The sequence below is a fragment of the Akebia trifoliata genome, chromosome 3 (assembly GCF_017979445.1).
Source record: "Akebia trifoliata isolate Shusen 1 chromosome 3, ASM1797944v1, whole genome shotgun sequence".
Taxonomy (NCBI): domain Eukaryota; kingdom Viridiplantae; phylum Streptophyta; class Magnoliopsida; order Ranunculales; family Lardizabalaceae; genus Akebia; species Akebia trifoliata.
The window spans coordinates 34,349,307-34,367,014 of record NC_141377.1 but is presented as its reverse complement, the minus strand read 5'-3'; the positions used below and the strand labels follow the sequence as shown (position 1 = coordinate 34,367,014).

The 17,708-nt window shown below is 36.5% G+C and overlaps 1 protein-coding gene across 1 annotated transcript; it reads right to left on the bottom strand.

Moving 5' to 3' along the window:
- Window positions 1–557: 557 nt before the first annotated feature.
- Window positions 558–12,733, bottom strand: LOC147406540 (phospholipase D delta-like). Its single transcript, XM_086434617.1, has 11 exons — window positions 12,388–12,733; window positions 10,485–11,792; window positions 10,075–10,191; window positions 9,754–9,948; window positions 7,818–8,084; window positions 7,632–7,700; window positions 7,330–7,477; window positions 4,897–5,045; window positions 4,056–4,223; window positions 2,233–2,430; window positions 558–1,119 (listed from the first exon to the last, which is right to left on the bottom strand). Exons 2-11 carry the CDS (start codon window positions 11,433–11,435, stop codon window positions 826–828), a joined length of 2,556 nt encoding a protein of 851 aa, XP_086290743.1. The 5' UTR covers window positions 11,436–11,792; window positions 12,388–12,733; the 3' UTR covers window positions 558–825.
- Between the last annotated feature and the right edge of the window lie 4,975 nt (window positions 12,734–17,708).

Here is a 17,708-nt window from a genome sequence, read left to right as displayed (position 1 = left end):
ATATTCGAGTTATGTTATTGAGAGGTTGATAATCTCACCATTTTCTCATATTCTAACCCCAAAGGGTTGACGAGATGGCCAGAATCACTCCTCAAGGAGTGGGGTCTTGAGTTCAAATCCTCCTTCACGTTCAAGGATTAGTTGGAGTGCTATAAGAAGCCTGGACACCTCGATTACCAAAAGAAATGTCCTTATATTCCCATCCAACCATGGTATCATGTACATCATGTTTGCCTTGTGGGATGATTACGAAAGATTGGGCTCATCGATATAAATCATAATTTTGACACGTAACTTTTTCTACAAATTGAGATGTTTGAGGTTGGCTCATTGGCCTGCAACTCCTGTGATATCTAGGCCTAGGGGTGTAAATGACTAGCCCCTGAGCCTCTATGTGGATTGGATTAGTTCAGGCTTTGGGTGTAATCACCAATGAAATGAGGAATTAGATTACACTGCAAATGTACAAGGGCAAGATTAAAGATATTAATGGGATTTTCTTTTCATCAGATGATGTTTCTTCCTTACTGAATTCTCTGTATTACTGATCTCTGGAATTTAAGAAAAATATAATTTTTTGTAAAATTTATTATTACCAAATGAAATAAGCAACATCGATTACAGTCCATACTAAAGAATTATCGAGGTCAAATCCAGTAATTTCCATATATGAAATAATACACATTCTCAAACATCAATGATCAGACAACATCGTTTCAGTTTATGTCTGTTTTTCCACGGATGGTTTTGTTGTATCTGACCTTCTTGCAAGCTATAAATATCTTTTACTTTTACTTTCAGCTTTGGAGCGTCGATCGAACTATATTATGTGGTTAGAGCATCAGGGAGAGTGGTGGGTGCTCCAAGAATCTTACCACCCACATCGGGAAAGCATTCATATCCAGGCAACGACCCGACATTCCCACTTCTGTCCACATTTACTGGGTATCTCATTAAGTGTCCCTTCATCTTGTTGTTCTTCTCGGACACGTAAGACTGCCAATTATGTGTAGCGAGCTCATTAACGTGCCTAACACAGTCAATTGTGTGTGGTTCATGAAAAGAATCCTCAAGGGTGCCGAGGTGCTCAGCCCAAAGAGACATCCGATATCCATATACCTGTAACCACCAAACATTTTGACTTGGTGAGTAAAAATGATCAACATTAAGAGCACCTGCTATACCAAAGAGTAAGACATCCGATGGGCCAACTTCTAGGCACTTTTCCATACATATAGTAGAACCAAACTTCCCCATTTTTCCCTCAAATGAATTAACAATACGAATGTGGACTATGTTTTTTTTGCTTATCGTGGGTATCCCCACCCTTCGGATGAGACTAATCCCACAGTCACACGCACCACTCCCTTGGAAAGTCCTACGTGTAACTGGTTGAGTCGAGGGTCAACCGGACCCTGGAGGGTGGCCCCAAGGAATTCATTGCTTCATGGAGTTTTGAACACTTGACCTACCCTTCCTGAGGAGCTTATCAAGGCTCAGCTTGCCACTAAGTCAACCCCTTGGGATTAGAATGCGGACTATGTACTCTAGTTACTTAGGTAGCTATCCAACTCAAAGTTTCCTAGATGTGGTCAATCACCAACAAGAGGATATGTTATACCACCAGTTAATATTTGTACAGCCATGCCCTGTATTAGAATTTTTTAAGGTTGACATGTTGGACACCTTATCACTTAGCACTTGTCCCACATGTCAAGGCAACTCAGGGTTTTCAGCTTCTCCCCAAATCCTATATTGTTCTTGATGTTTAAACGGTGTAGGAGATAGAATCTTGAGGTTGGTAAAATTGTTTACCAAAGAGGATGAAAATGGGATTTGGGGAGAAAAATCAAGGGTTTTGGGTAAAGCTTGAAGATGAGGACGGTTGGGTCAGTTTCTATTAGTCTCTAAGTGAAAATGGTACTCAAATGGTGTATATCATCATTAAAAAAAATATGAATATGTCAATTTTTTACCAAAATCCAGATGGGTATGCCTCACGAGTAGAATTATTGAAGGCATCGTTCATCCTATTAATATGATATGGATTATATGGAATTAGGTTAAAAGCTAAAGAGAATGGGAAAAAAAAAGAAGCTTATATATTAAGATTGAAATTTGTAACAAAATGGGTCGTGTAATCTAAACATATAATCAATCAATTTCTTTCATTAATTACTGTTCTATTACTAATGAAGTATTTAAATATCGGGAAAACTAAAATTTCCAAACCTGTCCATGTGGGTGATTCTTCTTTCCTGCCCATGTGTAATTTGGTTGATAAGCACCCATAGCAATTTCTGTGTCCCTTGAACCATCCAATGATCTTTGGTTGATGTTTGCAGATCCCATGATTACATATTCATCATCTACTATCATCCCTTTGGCGTGGACATAAATCATAAATCTACGAAATTTTTGTACTAGTGCCTATGCCAAAAGATTTACGTGTGAGCCACTTAGTAACTTAATAAATTTGAATGCGAAAACATTGCTAGTACATTTGAAATCTCTGTATCATATCTGTTAGAGCAAAACCACAGATTGAAATATAAAATCAAGATATACGTGGTTCAGTCAGGATGTATAGGTCACGGGTTCGATTCTTTGCACTCTTATGGGTGAGGGGGAGTGTTGAGAGTATATTTTCCTCCACTCTTGATGTGAACCAAAATGTTTTGGTATTTTTTTTTCTTTATGAAGTTCAATGCCTGTTCTATATTTCCCAATTTTTTGGTCATATTTTCTTACAACAACATTAATCAAGTGGCTTGACTCAATATTAACCTGAAAAGATGGCTTGGCTAGGGCTGGCAACAAATCGTTTCGATACCGGATCAGTAACACTCCAATACCGATCCAAAACTTTTTGAACATGTACCCGATCCGATCCTATCCGATTAATGAATATGTGAACCGAATCCGATCCATTTCATTTCATCCTTAATCTGAAACCGATTTGATCCGAACACATGCCTTATTTTCAAATTATCAATGTTAAAAAAATATAAAATCATATAAAATTTAAAAAAAAATCCACTTTTCAACTACAAATATAGAGGGAACCAAAAAGACTAAAACATTTTATCTATATGTATTTATATGAAACTAAAAATAATAAAACATTTATTAAATATGTTCGGCTCGGATTTTTTTCGGAGCGGATTGGGTACATCCGATCCGAAATTGTATCGGATCTAAGATTTCAATCCGATCCGAAAATCTAATTTTTCATGTTTTTCGGATCAGATCGGTTCGGCCATCAGGTATATTTCGGATTATTGCCATCCCTAGGCTTGGCTTTTCCCGAGACTGAGTTGATAGGTGGTGTTATGTTTGTAATCCATAGAACATAGTAGTTATGTATCCCAAACCCTAGTCAAACTCTGATAAGAAATATTTCAATTCAAAAGTCAAGTACTTATGTTAGTGACATAATCACATCTCATACTACAAAATTAATATATATATATATATATATATGTATATATGTATATGGAGAATGCTAACGTCCAATACTTCATGAGGACGTAAGCATTGTCCAACACTTTTTTTCCAATAATACCCCTCCTTGTTTTGTCTTTTAGTGAAAAAGACAAGGGTGTATTGGTCTTTTACACAATAAATGCTTGCTTACATAATAAATGTTATGAGCATTTAAGTATTTTGAATTAAATATTGTTTTTTTGTAGTAAATGTGTTGACAATTAATGCCAACATAATAAATGCATTTATTAATAGCATAATAAATGTATTATTATGTAAAAGACTAACATGCCCTTGTCTTTTTCACTAAAAGACAAAACAATGAGGGGTATTGTTGGAAAAAATAAGTGTTGGACAATGCTAATGTCCCCATGAGGTCTTGGACATTAGCATTCCCCTATATATATATGTTTCTACTTCTTAGTAAAGGTCTTCAGTTGACTACCACCTATATCCAATTTAGTAAGAAGAAAAGGCTTACCTTATGTAATAATAATTATCATTAGATATTATAATATCAAAGTGTAGGAGCGACTCAAAAGAGTTTCTAAAGTAGAAAAAGCCCATACCAATGCATCAGATGGCTGATTTGTTTGTGATGATTCTTCCTCGGGACCATCTTCACGCTTACCTAGACAATAAAAATTCAAGTAATCCTGTGGATGGCTTTCATTAGAAAGACCTGCCTCCTCAATTGCTTGTGCAACAATCTTGTACATCATATCCATTGTTTGCCCCTGTAGGCATTGCCATTTATTTTAGCTGTGGGAGTTAAATGGTGGCTGATTGTTATAATGAAATATCATATTTGAAGTCCTTGTCGAATTGTATTACTCGAAAAAGGAAATAGTTCGGATATTTCAAAAGAAAATGCAATATTCGTGAGAAGATTATTTGAACTATTTTTTTGTTTGTTGTTGTCAAGCATTTGTAAAATTAGAGAATTAATCAAGACGATGGATACGAAAAGAGTCGTGATTTTCTGAGGCCCCCTCTGACACACACCCCCATACACCCTGATGTGGCATATGCTAGAACCATAGACTCTTTTCCATCGGGATACACAACTGTGCTTCCCCATAAATGTGTAGTTGTGTCTCCCAAGGAAAAGAATCTATGGTTCTATAGCACATGCCACACCAGGGGGCGTGTGTCAGAGGGGGCGTTAGAAAATCATTACTCATACGAAAAATATAGGTATCCACCATATCTTTGGGATGAGATTCATTTGATCTAATACAACCACCCCAATCATCATATTTCCCTTCCATAATAGTTATCGAATTCTAAGTGATATATTAGAACCATGAAGCTGAGAAGAGAACCAGTGGTCCATAAAAAGAGAACCAGTGTTTAGTATTAGAATCTAATACTAAACAATCACAAAAGAGAGGAAAATAATAGTTTAACCTGCCAAAAAAGAATTTCCTGCACAGCATTGCTAGTCGGGACACCTTCGGGCCACATTGGGATTACTATATACACTGCGAAACGTTCATTTGCCCTGATTTTGCTGGCAATTTTCAAGGCCAATTCCATTGGTACTAAATTATCCGCACCTGCTTACAAAGTACCACCGAAACATTAAAGCACGACCTTACATGTAATGGATATTTCATCATTTTAAGAGATTGAAATATGAATTCTTCATTAAATGTTTGAACTTAGCATGTTTAGATCTCAAGAAAGATAAAAAAGTTAGCAAACATGAAGTCATGTGAACATCAATTTATAGGTGTCAAAATCAAAGATTGTCTAAGCAATCTCAACTAGCATATCCATTGGCAGCAACTATTGCTAGAACGGATCGTAGCCTTGAAAAGCTTGCAAAGGAAACTAACAAAATGAAAATAAATCCGTAAGAGCAACTCCAACAGACTCGTTAGATGTCAGATGCTCTTTATTATAAAGATTCAAATGCAAAAATAAGGGTCCAACAGACTCTCTACTTCTTAAAGTTGAAGTGACTAACACTAAAAAATCGAGACCAAGACTCTTCACATGCAGCGAGAGGGCTTGACTCGTTACTATTAAAAATATAATATAAAAACATAAAACAAATACTTTCCTTACTAACTCAGTAAGATTTCAAATCTTACTAAGGGTCATTGGGCCCATATGGATTATCACATTGACAATCGACCACAACATTCTTCTAGATTTTATGGAAAAACTCATATTTACACACACAAAAAAAAAAAAAAACAACTTTTTGAGCTTCCCTAAGCTTAAAATCATAAATCAAAGGTGAAAATTAATGTTTTTTTTTCAAAGTTCATAGAATTTTTGTTCTCTAGAAGTCTGTGGCATCGGATCATGTTTTTGGATTCCAGAATGTGAGGTCACTGATCTTATTAAGATTTGAGTTAATTTTTAACAAATGAAAGATTTGTTGAGTCTGTTGGAGCACTCAAACAAATTTTAGGCAAGCTAAAATAACATTTGTCAGATTTTGACAAAATATGCATTGTTGGAGATGCTCTAAGGTCATAACTTAATGCACTAGTTATGGGTGGGATTAAATTCTCATAAAAGGAGAGGTCTCTTGGTGTACGCTATTTGCAAATGATACAGTGTTGGTTGATCGAAACTAGAGAGGGTTTAATTCAAATATAGAACTATGGAGGCATACCTCAGAAGCCAACGGTTTTAAAATACATAGAACCAAGATTGGACCCATAGATCAGTTGATTGACATACTACAATGCAACTTTGAGGTCATTTGTTCAAGTCCAACTTACCCATCAGGAAGGGGAGAAAAAAAGAAGGATTAATGGATCAAATATACCCTAAAGAGAGTACCCCGCTAGTTAGGTTTAATTATCTAGAAAGATGGAGAGATTAGTGAGGATGTGGCCTATAGAACTAGAGTTGGGTAGATAAAGTGGAGGACCACTTCTAAAGTATTATGTAATTGACGAATAACAATCAAACTGAAGGGAAATTTTTGTAAGATAGCAAGAAGACCAAACTTGCATTTCTATACCTGAAATTTGATTCTTTTAGTCGATATTTTCTGTTCGCTAAAATATTTAGAGAAATGAATAATGAGTTCTATTTTTACAACGCCCAGATGTCATCCATTTTGCAAGATCCGACAGTGCAGTAAAAAACAATGAAAAAATGGATGACATCTGGACGGTGTTGTAAAAATCATTGTAACAAAAAGTTGTCCCCCCATCCTGACCCATAAATATAAAGAAACTCTTGATTTATTCCATGATCCTTATGGAAATGAGAATTCAGTATATTTCATGGAAATATGTCAAAATTTAATATTATGAGAATTCAGTCTTCCTAACTCTGTTAATTAGATATGCCAAGGATATGGCTTGTAGTTAAAGTTCATATTCTGAACTGCCAACGTCAATTTTGAAGTATCCGAGTAACATACTTTCAGATTAATAGGCATGTGCAAGGTTGACAATTTCTCTATGTAAGTTCCCATAAAAACCTTTTAAGGGATTTCAAGACTACAAACATATAGATGTGATATCACAATTAAATGCAGCGATAAATAATTAAAAATAATTCACATTCAAGGCATGCAGCGAGAGTTTTGGCTTGTACTGCAGATACTGATATGTAATCGATGTCACTTTAGTCTCTAGACATTGTCAAAGTTATAAAGCATAGATTAAGTTTAAAATGTACAAAAAAAAAAGTGAAGAAAAATACACTGCTTCATCAGAACAAATAGTCCAAGATGATCAAAGTAGTGATTTATGCAAGAGCCATAAAAGCAGAGATTATATTGGAATGCTGATAATTGACTACAAATGAGTGAAAACATCTCATTCAAAATGCCAAACAAACATGAATGCTTGACATATATGTATAAACCTGCATTTTTGTATGATGGCCAGTAAAAAGAAGATCCGAGGAAATACTGGTTCTCAATATATATAAAGTGTTGGGCCGATCTTATTGCTTTCACATATGCAACATGTATGCTCTTGTCTATCTTCAAGTTCTTTCCACAGATGAGATTCTGCCAAAAGAAGAGAATACATAAATTTACTATGGCTATCGGCTCGGGATGGTTTCACATTTAATAATGAGTAATTAGAAATACACAAAAGTGCATTAACTGAATTAATTAAACTGGGTTGTATAAACCATGTTCAAGGGTACAGCATCCAAACCTGTGCCTCGGCTTCCTTCATAACTTTGGGAAATCCCTTCACTGATCCTGAATCAATCGATCGAAATACCTAGCATATGAGAATAACCACCAAGGTACATTAACCATAGATTTTTAAGGTAAGAAAAATAAGTGTAAAACAGTGGAGTGGTGTTTAAAAAAAAAATAAAAAAAAATAAAATCTTACCTGCACATGCCAATTCTCAGGATCTTCTTCTTTGGAAACATGTACATTTTGATCATCATTGGGAGCAGGAGTAAGGATCCATGAAATTCGGTCTAGCTTTATCAAGGCATCATCATGCCAGTGTGTTACTTTCTTGAGCCTGAAATCTCTCCATTTTGTAGCTTTTCTCCATCTTTGTTCAAAATTTTTCATTATGTCATATGCGGCAGGCCCCTCAATTTTGCAGTGTAAATCATGCCATGGTTGTCTTGGGCCTCGGGCCCGGGACTACATATTATAAGGAATAGAACTGTCACAAAAATATATCTTGAAGAAGACAAGTAATAGTATTCAGAAGGGCAATGTAAATGTATCTGTTTTTGAAGAGTATATGATATACAAGAGAAATTAATCAACACAAAGGTGATCACATGCCAGATACACAATAAACAGCTGGTTCAATAGTGTTTAAACGTATTCCCTCCAGGAACCTATTCTTATGATCACAAAGATATCACCTAACTTTTTTATGATTACTTTAGGGGACTGATCTCCTCCTCTCATGAGAAAACTATCATAGATTTGTGTTGAGTGTATATTTTCCTCCACTCTTGGGTGTGTCATACCCTGGTTAAGCCCCATAGTTCTCCCTCTCTCGAACAGATTGGTCTTTTGGAGTAGTTGGTTGGTTAACATGGTATCAAAGTGCTCTTCGACAAGGTCCGCTCTCACATTTCATGTTCATCATTATTTTGGATACCCTTTCCTACATTATTGAAGGCAAATTTAATCATGAAACTCTGAACGCTGACAATTGCCAAAGGTGGGTGCAATTCTTTTGGTAGAGGATTATATCCTTTACAATCAAGCTAACATCAAATCTGTGTTAAGTGGATTATGTGCTAGATATGGTTGGTGCATTATTTTCTCTAAATCCACTATCCTCTCTGGCAATAATACACATCAATATCATTTTAGGAGGATGACGTTCGATATCGGGTATCCCTTATGAACCACAATAAGTTAAACATCTTGGTTTCCACCTCATCCCTGGGTAGGTCGACAGAGGAACCTTTCAAGATTTGATGGATAAGTACAACACAGGTTAATGGGTGGCAGAGTGAATTTCGTTTGAAAGTAGGAAAGTTCTCTTCAAATATGTTGCAGTTGCTTACCTTCTATAAATGCACGCTCGGATTCTTCACGTCCAATATCAATTATGCAAACTACATTCATTGGAGATTAGGAAAAATGCGATGTCCGAGGGATTAGAATCAAAACTTATGAGAATCAAGTTCTCCTGGTTTGGACTGCTTGGAGATTTCTATCTCAGCCCAATAATCTATAGTTTGAGGTCCCTATGCACAAGTACCTAACACCATAACTTCTGGAATGTCAAATCTCGGCATACTTGCTCAAGAACTTGGGAGGCATTTGGTTGTTGGTCGGAATACCTTTCTCAGTGGTCGTGGTTAATCTCATAACATCCATAAATTTAGTACTTAATCTCCCAAAATCTACAAAATCATGTGAGACAAGAAGATTACACAAACTACGGTTTTCTTTTCAGTGGGTGGCTTATACAACTAGGTCATACAGATTGAATGAAGACAAACTTATCAAAGCAGGAAACCAGTAAACATTTTCAAAACTGCACATCATACTGCATATTGTTATATTGCATTAATAGGTGCCGAATAAGCCTCCATTAGAGTGGGGAATAATTCAAGTGTTTTGGGGCTTAAGTCTCTTAATTTAATTGATTGATCTGCCACATCACAACCATGAATTTACAGGTTCTCTACAACTTATCCAATAAATAGGTTAAAGCATAGAGCAGCTTTATTAGAGATATCACGGATGATGGCGAATATTGGCATCAAGTACAACTGGTCCGTGCAATAGTGTAAGATATGTTTTGAGAAAGAATAACAACAGGTGTTGAATAAGCACTTACAGTAAATGTGGGATTGTGGAAATCATTTCCAAAGACACTATCAAGATCTTGAAAGAGTCGGTGCTCAGGGGTGTCATATCGGCCATCACACAGATCAAGGCCACCAATGAAAGCAGTTATTTTTCGGTTATTCCCAGAAGCTTGGGTATCAAGAAGAACACACTTCTGATGGTGCGTAAAGAGTGTTCCAACAACCTGAATTAGAAAAATTCACTCAAATAAAAATCAGTATGAACGCACTTTGACATAAATCAGACACACCGAAGTCTTATACATTATTTGATAATTCTTTATTCCTCAACCCATAAAGCATTTTGATACCTGTTGCTTAAATATACTAAGTTTGTTGCTGGCATAACGAGGAGACAACACACAATAGACACTAGAGTGTTTGAAAAACTTCCGAGTTTCTTCATCATGAGTTTGCATAACACCTTCCTGCATTCAACCCTACGTTTAATTCAATCACATAATTCTCTATCAAATAATTAAGATAAAGTGCTCAAAATTGTTCCTTGTATCAACTTATCATCAACATATTGGGCTTCATTTTCAATGCAAAATCAACCATATTTGCATGAAATTTTCTACTGATGAAAAGGGAAACAATGAAACTATACGCCAACTAAATGAACAAGTAAAGATTCAATATGAATGGTTTTGGGAACATTTCATCAAGCAATATTTATTAAACTCAAAGCAATGCTCAACGAGATGTGATAGATACTAACTGTTTTCAAAAGAAATTTGTCGTGTGAGGTTTTATCGTCCCAAATCAGCATCATCACACGGACTCCTTCTTGCGACTTGTATTTCAACAACTCACCAAGGGATAGCTCTCCTCCAGATGGCAACGGCTTTGTCGGCTCTCTTACAAGCTTCACAGGGTGGTATATTGACCACCCAATTATATATATCAAATGGTGAGCTTCCAATATGGCATGGCAGATGTCCTCCCAACATTTGCCTTGCTGAAAAACCTTCCCCCCATCTAACGGTATCTCAGGTAGCATTCCTTCTGGTACATGAGCATCTTGATATAGGGTCACATTCCCTCCTTTGTGAAGTGGAAAGTATGTGTTAGAAACTCCCGAGTAATCCGGACCGGCACCCACACCATCTTTATAAACAGGGTTGTCTTGAACTGGTCTAAATTTCAAGGAAATATGTAATTCGGGATATGGTTTCAATGGATTACTATAAGGACCGACAATGGGGAACCAACCATCTATTTTGTTTCCAGATAGGATTTTCTCTACGGGTATCCCCACAACACCGATAAGTTGGGCCCCGAGAATATCATTATCCTTCACTTGAAACTCCAATGTTACAATAGGGTGAGCCACTGGTACATAGAAATGTTCATCCCATGAGGGGTTCTCACAGTTGGTAATTACTCTGGTTCGAGCTACCGTTGCCCCGGCTAAGCACACCGACACATAAGGGTCACTAGTAATAATGTTATGCCCACCCTTTTGCTTACCTTTTCTCCTGAAGGGAGATGTACAAGCACCAAACATTGTAAAACATCTTCTCATCCTCTCGGAAATTAAATCCATATTTGGAAGATATCTTGCTTCCAAAATCGATAAATCTAAATCTCCGTGCAAGAACATGACTCTCTCGGTAACATCATTCCCCTTCTCTACATTTTCCTTTCCATGGTTCAAGGCATTATCCATTGAGAACAGCTAAAAACAGAGACTACACAAACACAAAATTCATAAAACTCGTGGTCTTTCTGTTAGTATATCTATTGTGCACACCCAAAAGAACAATTCAACCACTTAAGAAAGTAATAACTCTTCTTACTTCCGGCAAGAAAGATTTACATGCTGAGAAGTGCCATAACATCCAATGACTCATCCTCAAATCTTGATAACTATACTAATGGAAGGCAAAATCCTTATAGTACAATTCTCTTCAGAGCCTCAACTAAACAAATTCGGCTTACAAGAAACCCACTTTCCCACTAAACCCATGAAAAACCATATCTCGTAGGTCCCAATCTTCGAATTTAATAGACCAAAATTCCTCTCCTGAAATACCAGAAATGGAAAAGAGTCAGATTAAAACTTTATCCTTCAAGAACATGAATGCATACAAATATACATAAATTCATTGGTGAGGGGAGTGTTTTGGCATATGTTGATGTCTATGTACATGTATTATAATCATCATCTATAACACCTATAAATGGGTCTTTTTGTTGAGACCCCATCTCATCATACATTAAATGACACAGAATCAATCCCACACACCGCCGAACCAGTTAGAGTAGTTCACTAACAACCAGGGAAACCATATCCCACTCTCAAAGTCAATCCTTTTTATGATGTTACGGGTTATATAATGCGGGCGCTATATCGATATGTACATATAGTATAAAGAGACATGCATGCATGCGCACATATCGATTCCATTGAAATGCAAGCTTGAAATGGAACCATGCCAAAGAAAGTGACAGATTAAATACTAAAAAAACTGATTAAAGTCTAAATCAATTCAAGACCTCGAATTTGGGGGTATAGGAATCAAAATTCATCCATTGAAGCAATTGAAAATAGAGAGATGGTCCAAAAAAATATACCAAAATGAGATTTCTAAAACGACCCAGATCACAGATTTACATACCCATTTTCTCTGAAACAAAAAGTTCTTAGATTCAGGAACATAAAAGCCATTGAGACATCCAAAGGTAGTTGATAATGAGAATTATGATCTCATCCTTACGACCAGGTACCAAATCACTTGTAAACATTCAAATTTGATGACGAACGAGGGAAACTAACATCAGAAATTGCGATTTAACAAAAAACAAATAATTTTTTTTTACTGTTTTTTGTTAGAGGGGCAGTAGAGGAGAGATGAGGTCAGAGAGAGAGATAGAGAGAGCGAAAATGTTGGGAGTTAGGAAGGATTGAGTGGCTGTTGGCAAGAGTGAACAGAACGGTTACTTCGGTTAAAGCATCTTTATTCTTAACTCGGCGCGTGAATGCCGCATATTTGAGGGTGTTGGCGTTGGACTTCGATAAAGACATCTTATTCTTTACTTGGACCTACCATTTGACGCCAATGCCCCCACTTTAAAACAAGTAAAATAAAATAAAATTACTTCTATGTCCCTCGATTTTCAATATGTGCACCTATCACTCTCAAAAAGAAAATCCTAACCTTCGTTCACATGGCGTGTAGAAGATGAAGAGAATAATTTACATTCTGATATCGGTTCCACCTTTAAAGCTTCCAATGTGAAGGAAGAGAGGGGGGGGGGGGGGGGAGGAGATTTTCATCTGTGTCGACCATGTAGACACCTCAAATTATACGAGTCCGATCCAGAAAAGGGTTTGGGAAGTTTGGATAGGGCCCATTGTCTAGGTGCTGCAAGACTCAAGGACAAGTGTTGATAAGTATTTAACAAAAGCCCATGTTAAAACTCAAAATTTAATTCAAAGTCCTAATCAAATCCACTTGATCGCCATTTGTCTTCTTCCAAGAGGACACGCGACACCCTCTCAGTTGAGCTTTTAAAAGCTATGCTACTTGGCAAAGTCTCATGGCCCCAATGTCTAAGGAAACATATCTTTTGTAAGCTATGCTACTTGGCAAAGTCTCATGGCCCCAATGTCTAAGGAAACATATCTTTTGTGGACCACTACTCAAAATCCATTGGTAGGTCAACCATTTGGTGAGAAATATCCCTACAATGCCCTTCATTGGAAAATAAAATTAAAGTGACAAAAACTTGAGACCCATATAAATGAGTTGAAAATTATGGGAATAAACCATTTTACCCTTAAAAAAATCAAAGTATATGTACTTGGTCTTTCTTGCCACATGTCACATTCTAAGTGGGCTTACTTTTGAAAATATTCATTTGCCCATGTCTTTTAAGATATTTACACAAATCAAATATTACATGTCCACATGTTTCTCCTCCATCTATGCTCCCATGACCATTTTTTAACTTTCTACTTACTTTTTTATCACCACAAAAATCTTGTCATTTGGCATAATCTACATGGACTTGGCCAAATGACTTAAATTTAGAGGCTCATGATATTTTCCTCTTTGTTCCTCAATTAAGTTTGAAATTAAAGTTTAGCATTTGCAAAATCCATGTCAATTTCCAATCTTCTTAGGGTTGGACCATCCTAGCCTCAAAAGTAGCCCAAAACTCTATAGAAGGGACCCTTCCCTCTAAGTTGAGACAACTTTTGTTCTCTTACTTCTAGCCCATGCTCAAATCCTTCTAACTCTCCCCCCATTTTCCACAAAATCTTTTTCTCTCTCAACCCAATCTCTGTTTTTTTTTCTTCTTTCATGTCCATTGAAGGCATGGAAGGAAGAACAAGAAGAAGAATGCAAGAAAACAATAAGGTGGGTTATAATCGGTTTATTTTCAAGCATTGCATCCCCCTATCCGTCTTCTATCCCATTAGTCCAATTTTTTTTATTATCTTAGACAATCTTAAGATATAATGGAAAATCCTCATTCATCCCCAGTAGGTCAAACTTAAATCTTGTGCATGAAATGTGCAAAGCAATTTGATCGAAAGGGTGAGGGTCGAAGTTTTTTGTACCCTTGTCATCCCATCATCTTCATCATATTTATGCACTTTGTGCATACTCACTATTCATGGCAATGATGATAAAAGGAGTTCCCCTTTATGGGGTAAACCACCAAGTTTATAGTCATGTCTATGAATGCATTTTATATTGATGAAATGACATGGGTCTCTCCCTTGATGAGATGATTCCCATGTCATCTAAGCCAACATTCTCACTTCTTGAATCATGACAAAAGTTCTACCATATGCCTTCCTCTCAATGGAAATGATCTACTAAAGTCTCTTGCCAACACTCTTTTACCATGAGATGCACACACACACACACATGCATTAGTTTAACATAAGACTATTATTTCAAAGGGGTGCTGGAGTCATCATCGACCTACAACTATTGGATCGGTAGAATGATTCCTAGATTAAATTAAACTTTAAGTTAGATTAGGATTTTATTTGTATTAGATTATGATTGCTTTTAATTAAATATAGTTAGACTATGATTCTCTTTGTGTTAGATTAGGATTGTTTTTAATAGAGTTAGATTATTTTAAGAATTCTAGTTCAGTTAGCCATGAGTTAATGTGTGCTGAATTTTGCTTTAAAGATAGTAAAGTTTTATATTATTTTATTGTTCTCTCTCAACTTCTCTCCTTCATCTTCTACGTGTGGTGTAGCATGTGACGTGTTTCTCCTTGTTTTATGTGTCCGTAATAATAAAAACTCAAGAAAATTTTGACTCCGCTACGTAGAAATTTTAATAATTGGTATCAAAGAGGAACAATTCATTGAGAGAAAATTTTCGGCACAGCTATGCAATGATTTTATTGAAGAAGAAGATGACCAGTGATTCAGGTTTCTCGTTTTCGCAAAAGCTCAACAACTTCAACTATGATTTATGGAAATCATGTATGGAGTCATACATGATGGGTCACGAGCTCTAGGACGTGATGTGTGGAGGCAACATAGTACCACCATAAGACCCTACATCGAAGACAAAGTGGAACGCCAAGGTTGATAGAGCTCTCTATGCACTGAAGTAATCCGTGGATGACGACATGTTAATTCGTATTTTAGATGCGAAAATACCAAAAGAGGCATGAAATATTTTTGCAGGTCTATTCTCAAAGAAAAACATACGTCATTTTCAACTATTAGAAAAGGAGATTGAAAGTCTAGAATAAAGAAAACTCTCTATGGTAGAGTATTTCCTTCGCATGACAACTATGTGCACGGAGTTGTCCCTATTGGATCCAAAGAATAAAATCTTGAATGCCAAGATAAGGAAACTCTTGATCAACAATCTACGATCAGAGTACACAACATACATGGTGACTATTGCCAGGTAGGTGACACAACCTTCTGTGGATGAGTTAGAAATTTGCTCATTAGTCACCAGTTGGTGCTTGTCAAAAATCAGTACCTTGAAGATTGAAGACAAAGAAGAAGTCATGTTTTCTAAAGACTCCAAAAGTAAGTAGCGAGGCAAATTTAAATTGAATTGCAACAAAGACGAATCAAAGAATGGGAAAGATACCACATCAACAAAAAGAATGACAAAAAGGCACAAGATAAATAGACTAAAAAGTCATGTTATCATTGTGGAAAACCAAGGCACTTTGCACGTGATTGCAAAGTGAAGTTGATTCATGCAGAAGTTAATGCAGTCATTGAAGATCCTGACATGCAAAAGCTTGTAAGAAAAGGGGAGCAAATGATGGGGAAGATTGGGATCCACAAATAAACTATGCATCAACTACTGAAACTCAAGGTTTATCCGCAACAATCACTACCGAGATGATCGAAGAGCACGCCTTTACAATTGTGATGGAAGATCGACATGATGAAGCTAATCTAACCTCGGTGAATTGCACATCTAAACAGAATGCAATAATTGACTATGCGAAAGATTGGATCATAGACTCCGGTTGTTCAAACCACATAATAGGTGATGAAAAGATGTTCAGAACCATGCATCCATATGATGGAAATTGAGTGGTTGTGACAGACAACAACTCACAACATCCAATAAAGCATATAGGTGATGCAGAAATCGCTGCAAAATTGGCGAGGACCGATTACTACGAGGAGTCTATCATGTTCTTGGCATGGTGAAAAATCTATTATATGTTCCATAGCTAACTGGGACAGGACGGTACGTCTTATTCGGACCCTAAGATGTGAAGATCTTTGCGAATGTTAAAATAGATGACATACTTATGATGAAAGGAATGCGAGTAAAGTCTATGTATGTAATGTCGACATAAGAGGTGTACATAGAAAAGACTAGAAAGAACAAAACATTGAACCTTTGGCATACACAGTTAGGATTCGCAGGATACAAAAAGCTTTATGAGATAGTGAAACGTGAACTTGTTAGTGGACTTTCAAAGCTTGATTTTTGTTCAGACACATTATGTGCAAGATGTCAGTTCAGCAAAGTGCATCGACTACCTTTTGAAGAATCAAAGTTTCAGTCGAAAGAACCGCTGGAGCTAGTGCACACTAATATGTTTGCTAAGGTGAAGTACTCCTCAATAAGTGGTAAGCACTACATGATCACTTTCATCGACGACTTCTCAAGGTATGTTTGGGCATATTTCTTGAAAGAAAAATCTAAAGCATTCGAGAGTTCAAGGAATTTTGTTTAGAGGCATATACATTGGTCAAGCATAACATCCATTGTATACGATTCGACACTAGTGGATAAAATTAGAGGAGTTCAACGAGTACCTAAAACAATATAAAATTAGAAGGCAACTCACTTGTGCAAATACGCCACAAAATAACGAAGTAGTTGAACAAAAGAGTTGACATTTAGGTAACACGTGTTGATGTATGTTGCACTATAAAAATGTGCGACCACAATTTTGGGCTGAGTCAATGGCGACATCAACATATGTGATCAACCGACTACTGCAATCTCGACTCGGGTTTATTTCTCTGCACAATAAACTACTTGAATATTAGCCAATAGTAAACATCTTCGTGTTTTTGGGTGTGTTTGTTATGATTTTTTCACAAAAAATTTACGAACAAAATTTGATAAAATGGCATTGAGGTACATCTTTGTGGATTACGATTCCAAGAAAAAAGGTTGGAGGTGTTGTGATTCATCGACAGTGAAGATCTATGTCTCACTAGATGTAATCTTCGATGAAGCATCATCGTGGTCGTCAAACAACAATGTTTTATTACCAGATTCATTAGAGTTTGAAGATGAAGTTGAAATTTATCTCAATAAAGATGAATCGAAGTAGGGGGAGGTTGATTAGTTCAGATTTGGATCAGACACTCAAGTGACCAAGGTTGGTAGTGCTATTGAGCCTGAAAGATCTCAAAGAAGTCATAATGACCTTTGGAATCAATTCACCAAAGAATATGAGATCA

Coding starts and splice junctions, on each gene's coding strand:
- LOC147406540 (XM_086434617.1), bottom strand. CDS start 11,435: ATGGATAATGCCTTGAACCATGGAAAGGAAAATGTAGAGAAGGGGAAT. Junction 7,701..7,817: donor CTGAGAATTGGCATGTGCAG/GTAAGATTTTAT, acceptor CTCATATGCTAG/GTATTTCGATCGATTGATTC. Junction 7,478..7,631: donor TGAAGGAAGCCGAGGCACAG/GTTTGGATGCTG, acceptor TTCTTTTGGCAG/AATCTCATCTGTGGAAAGAA.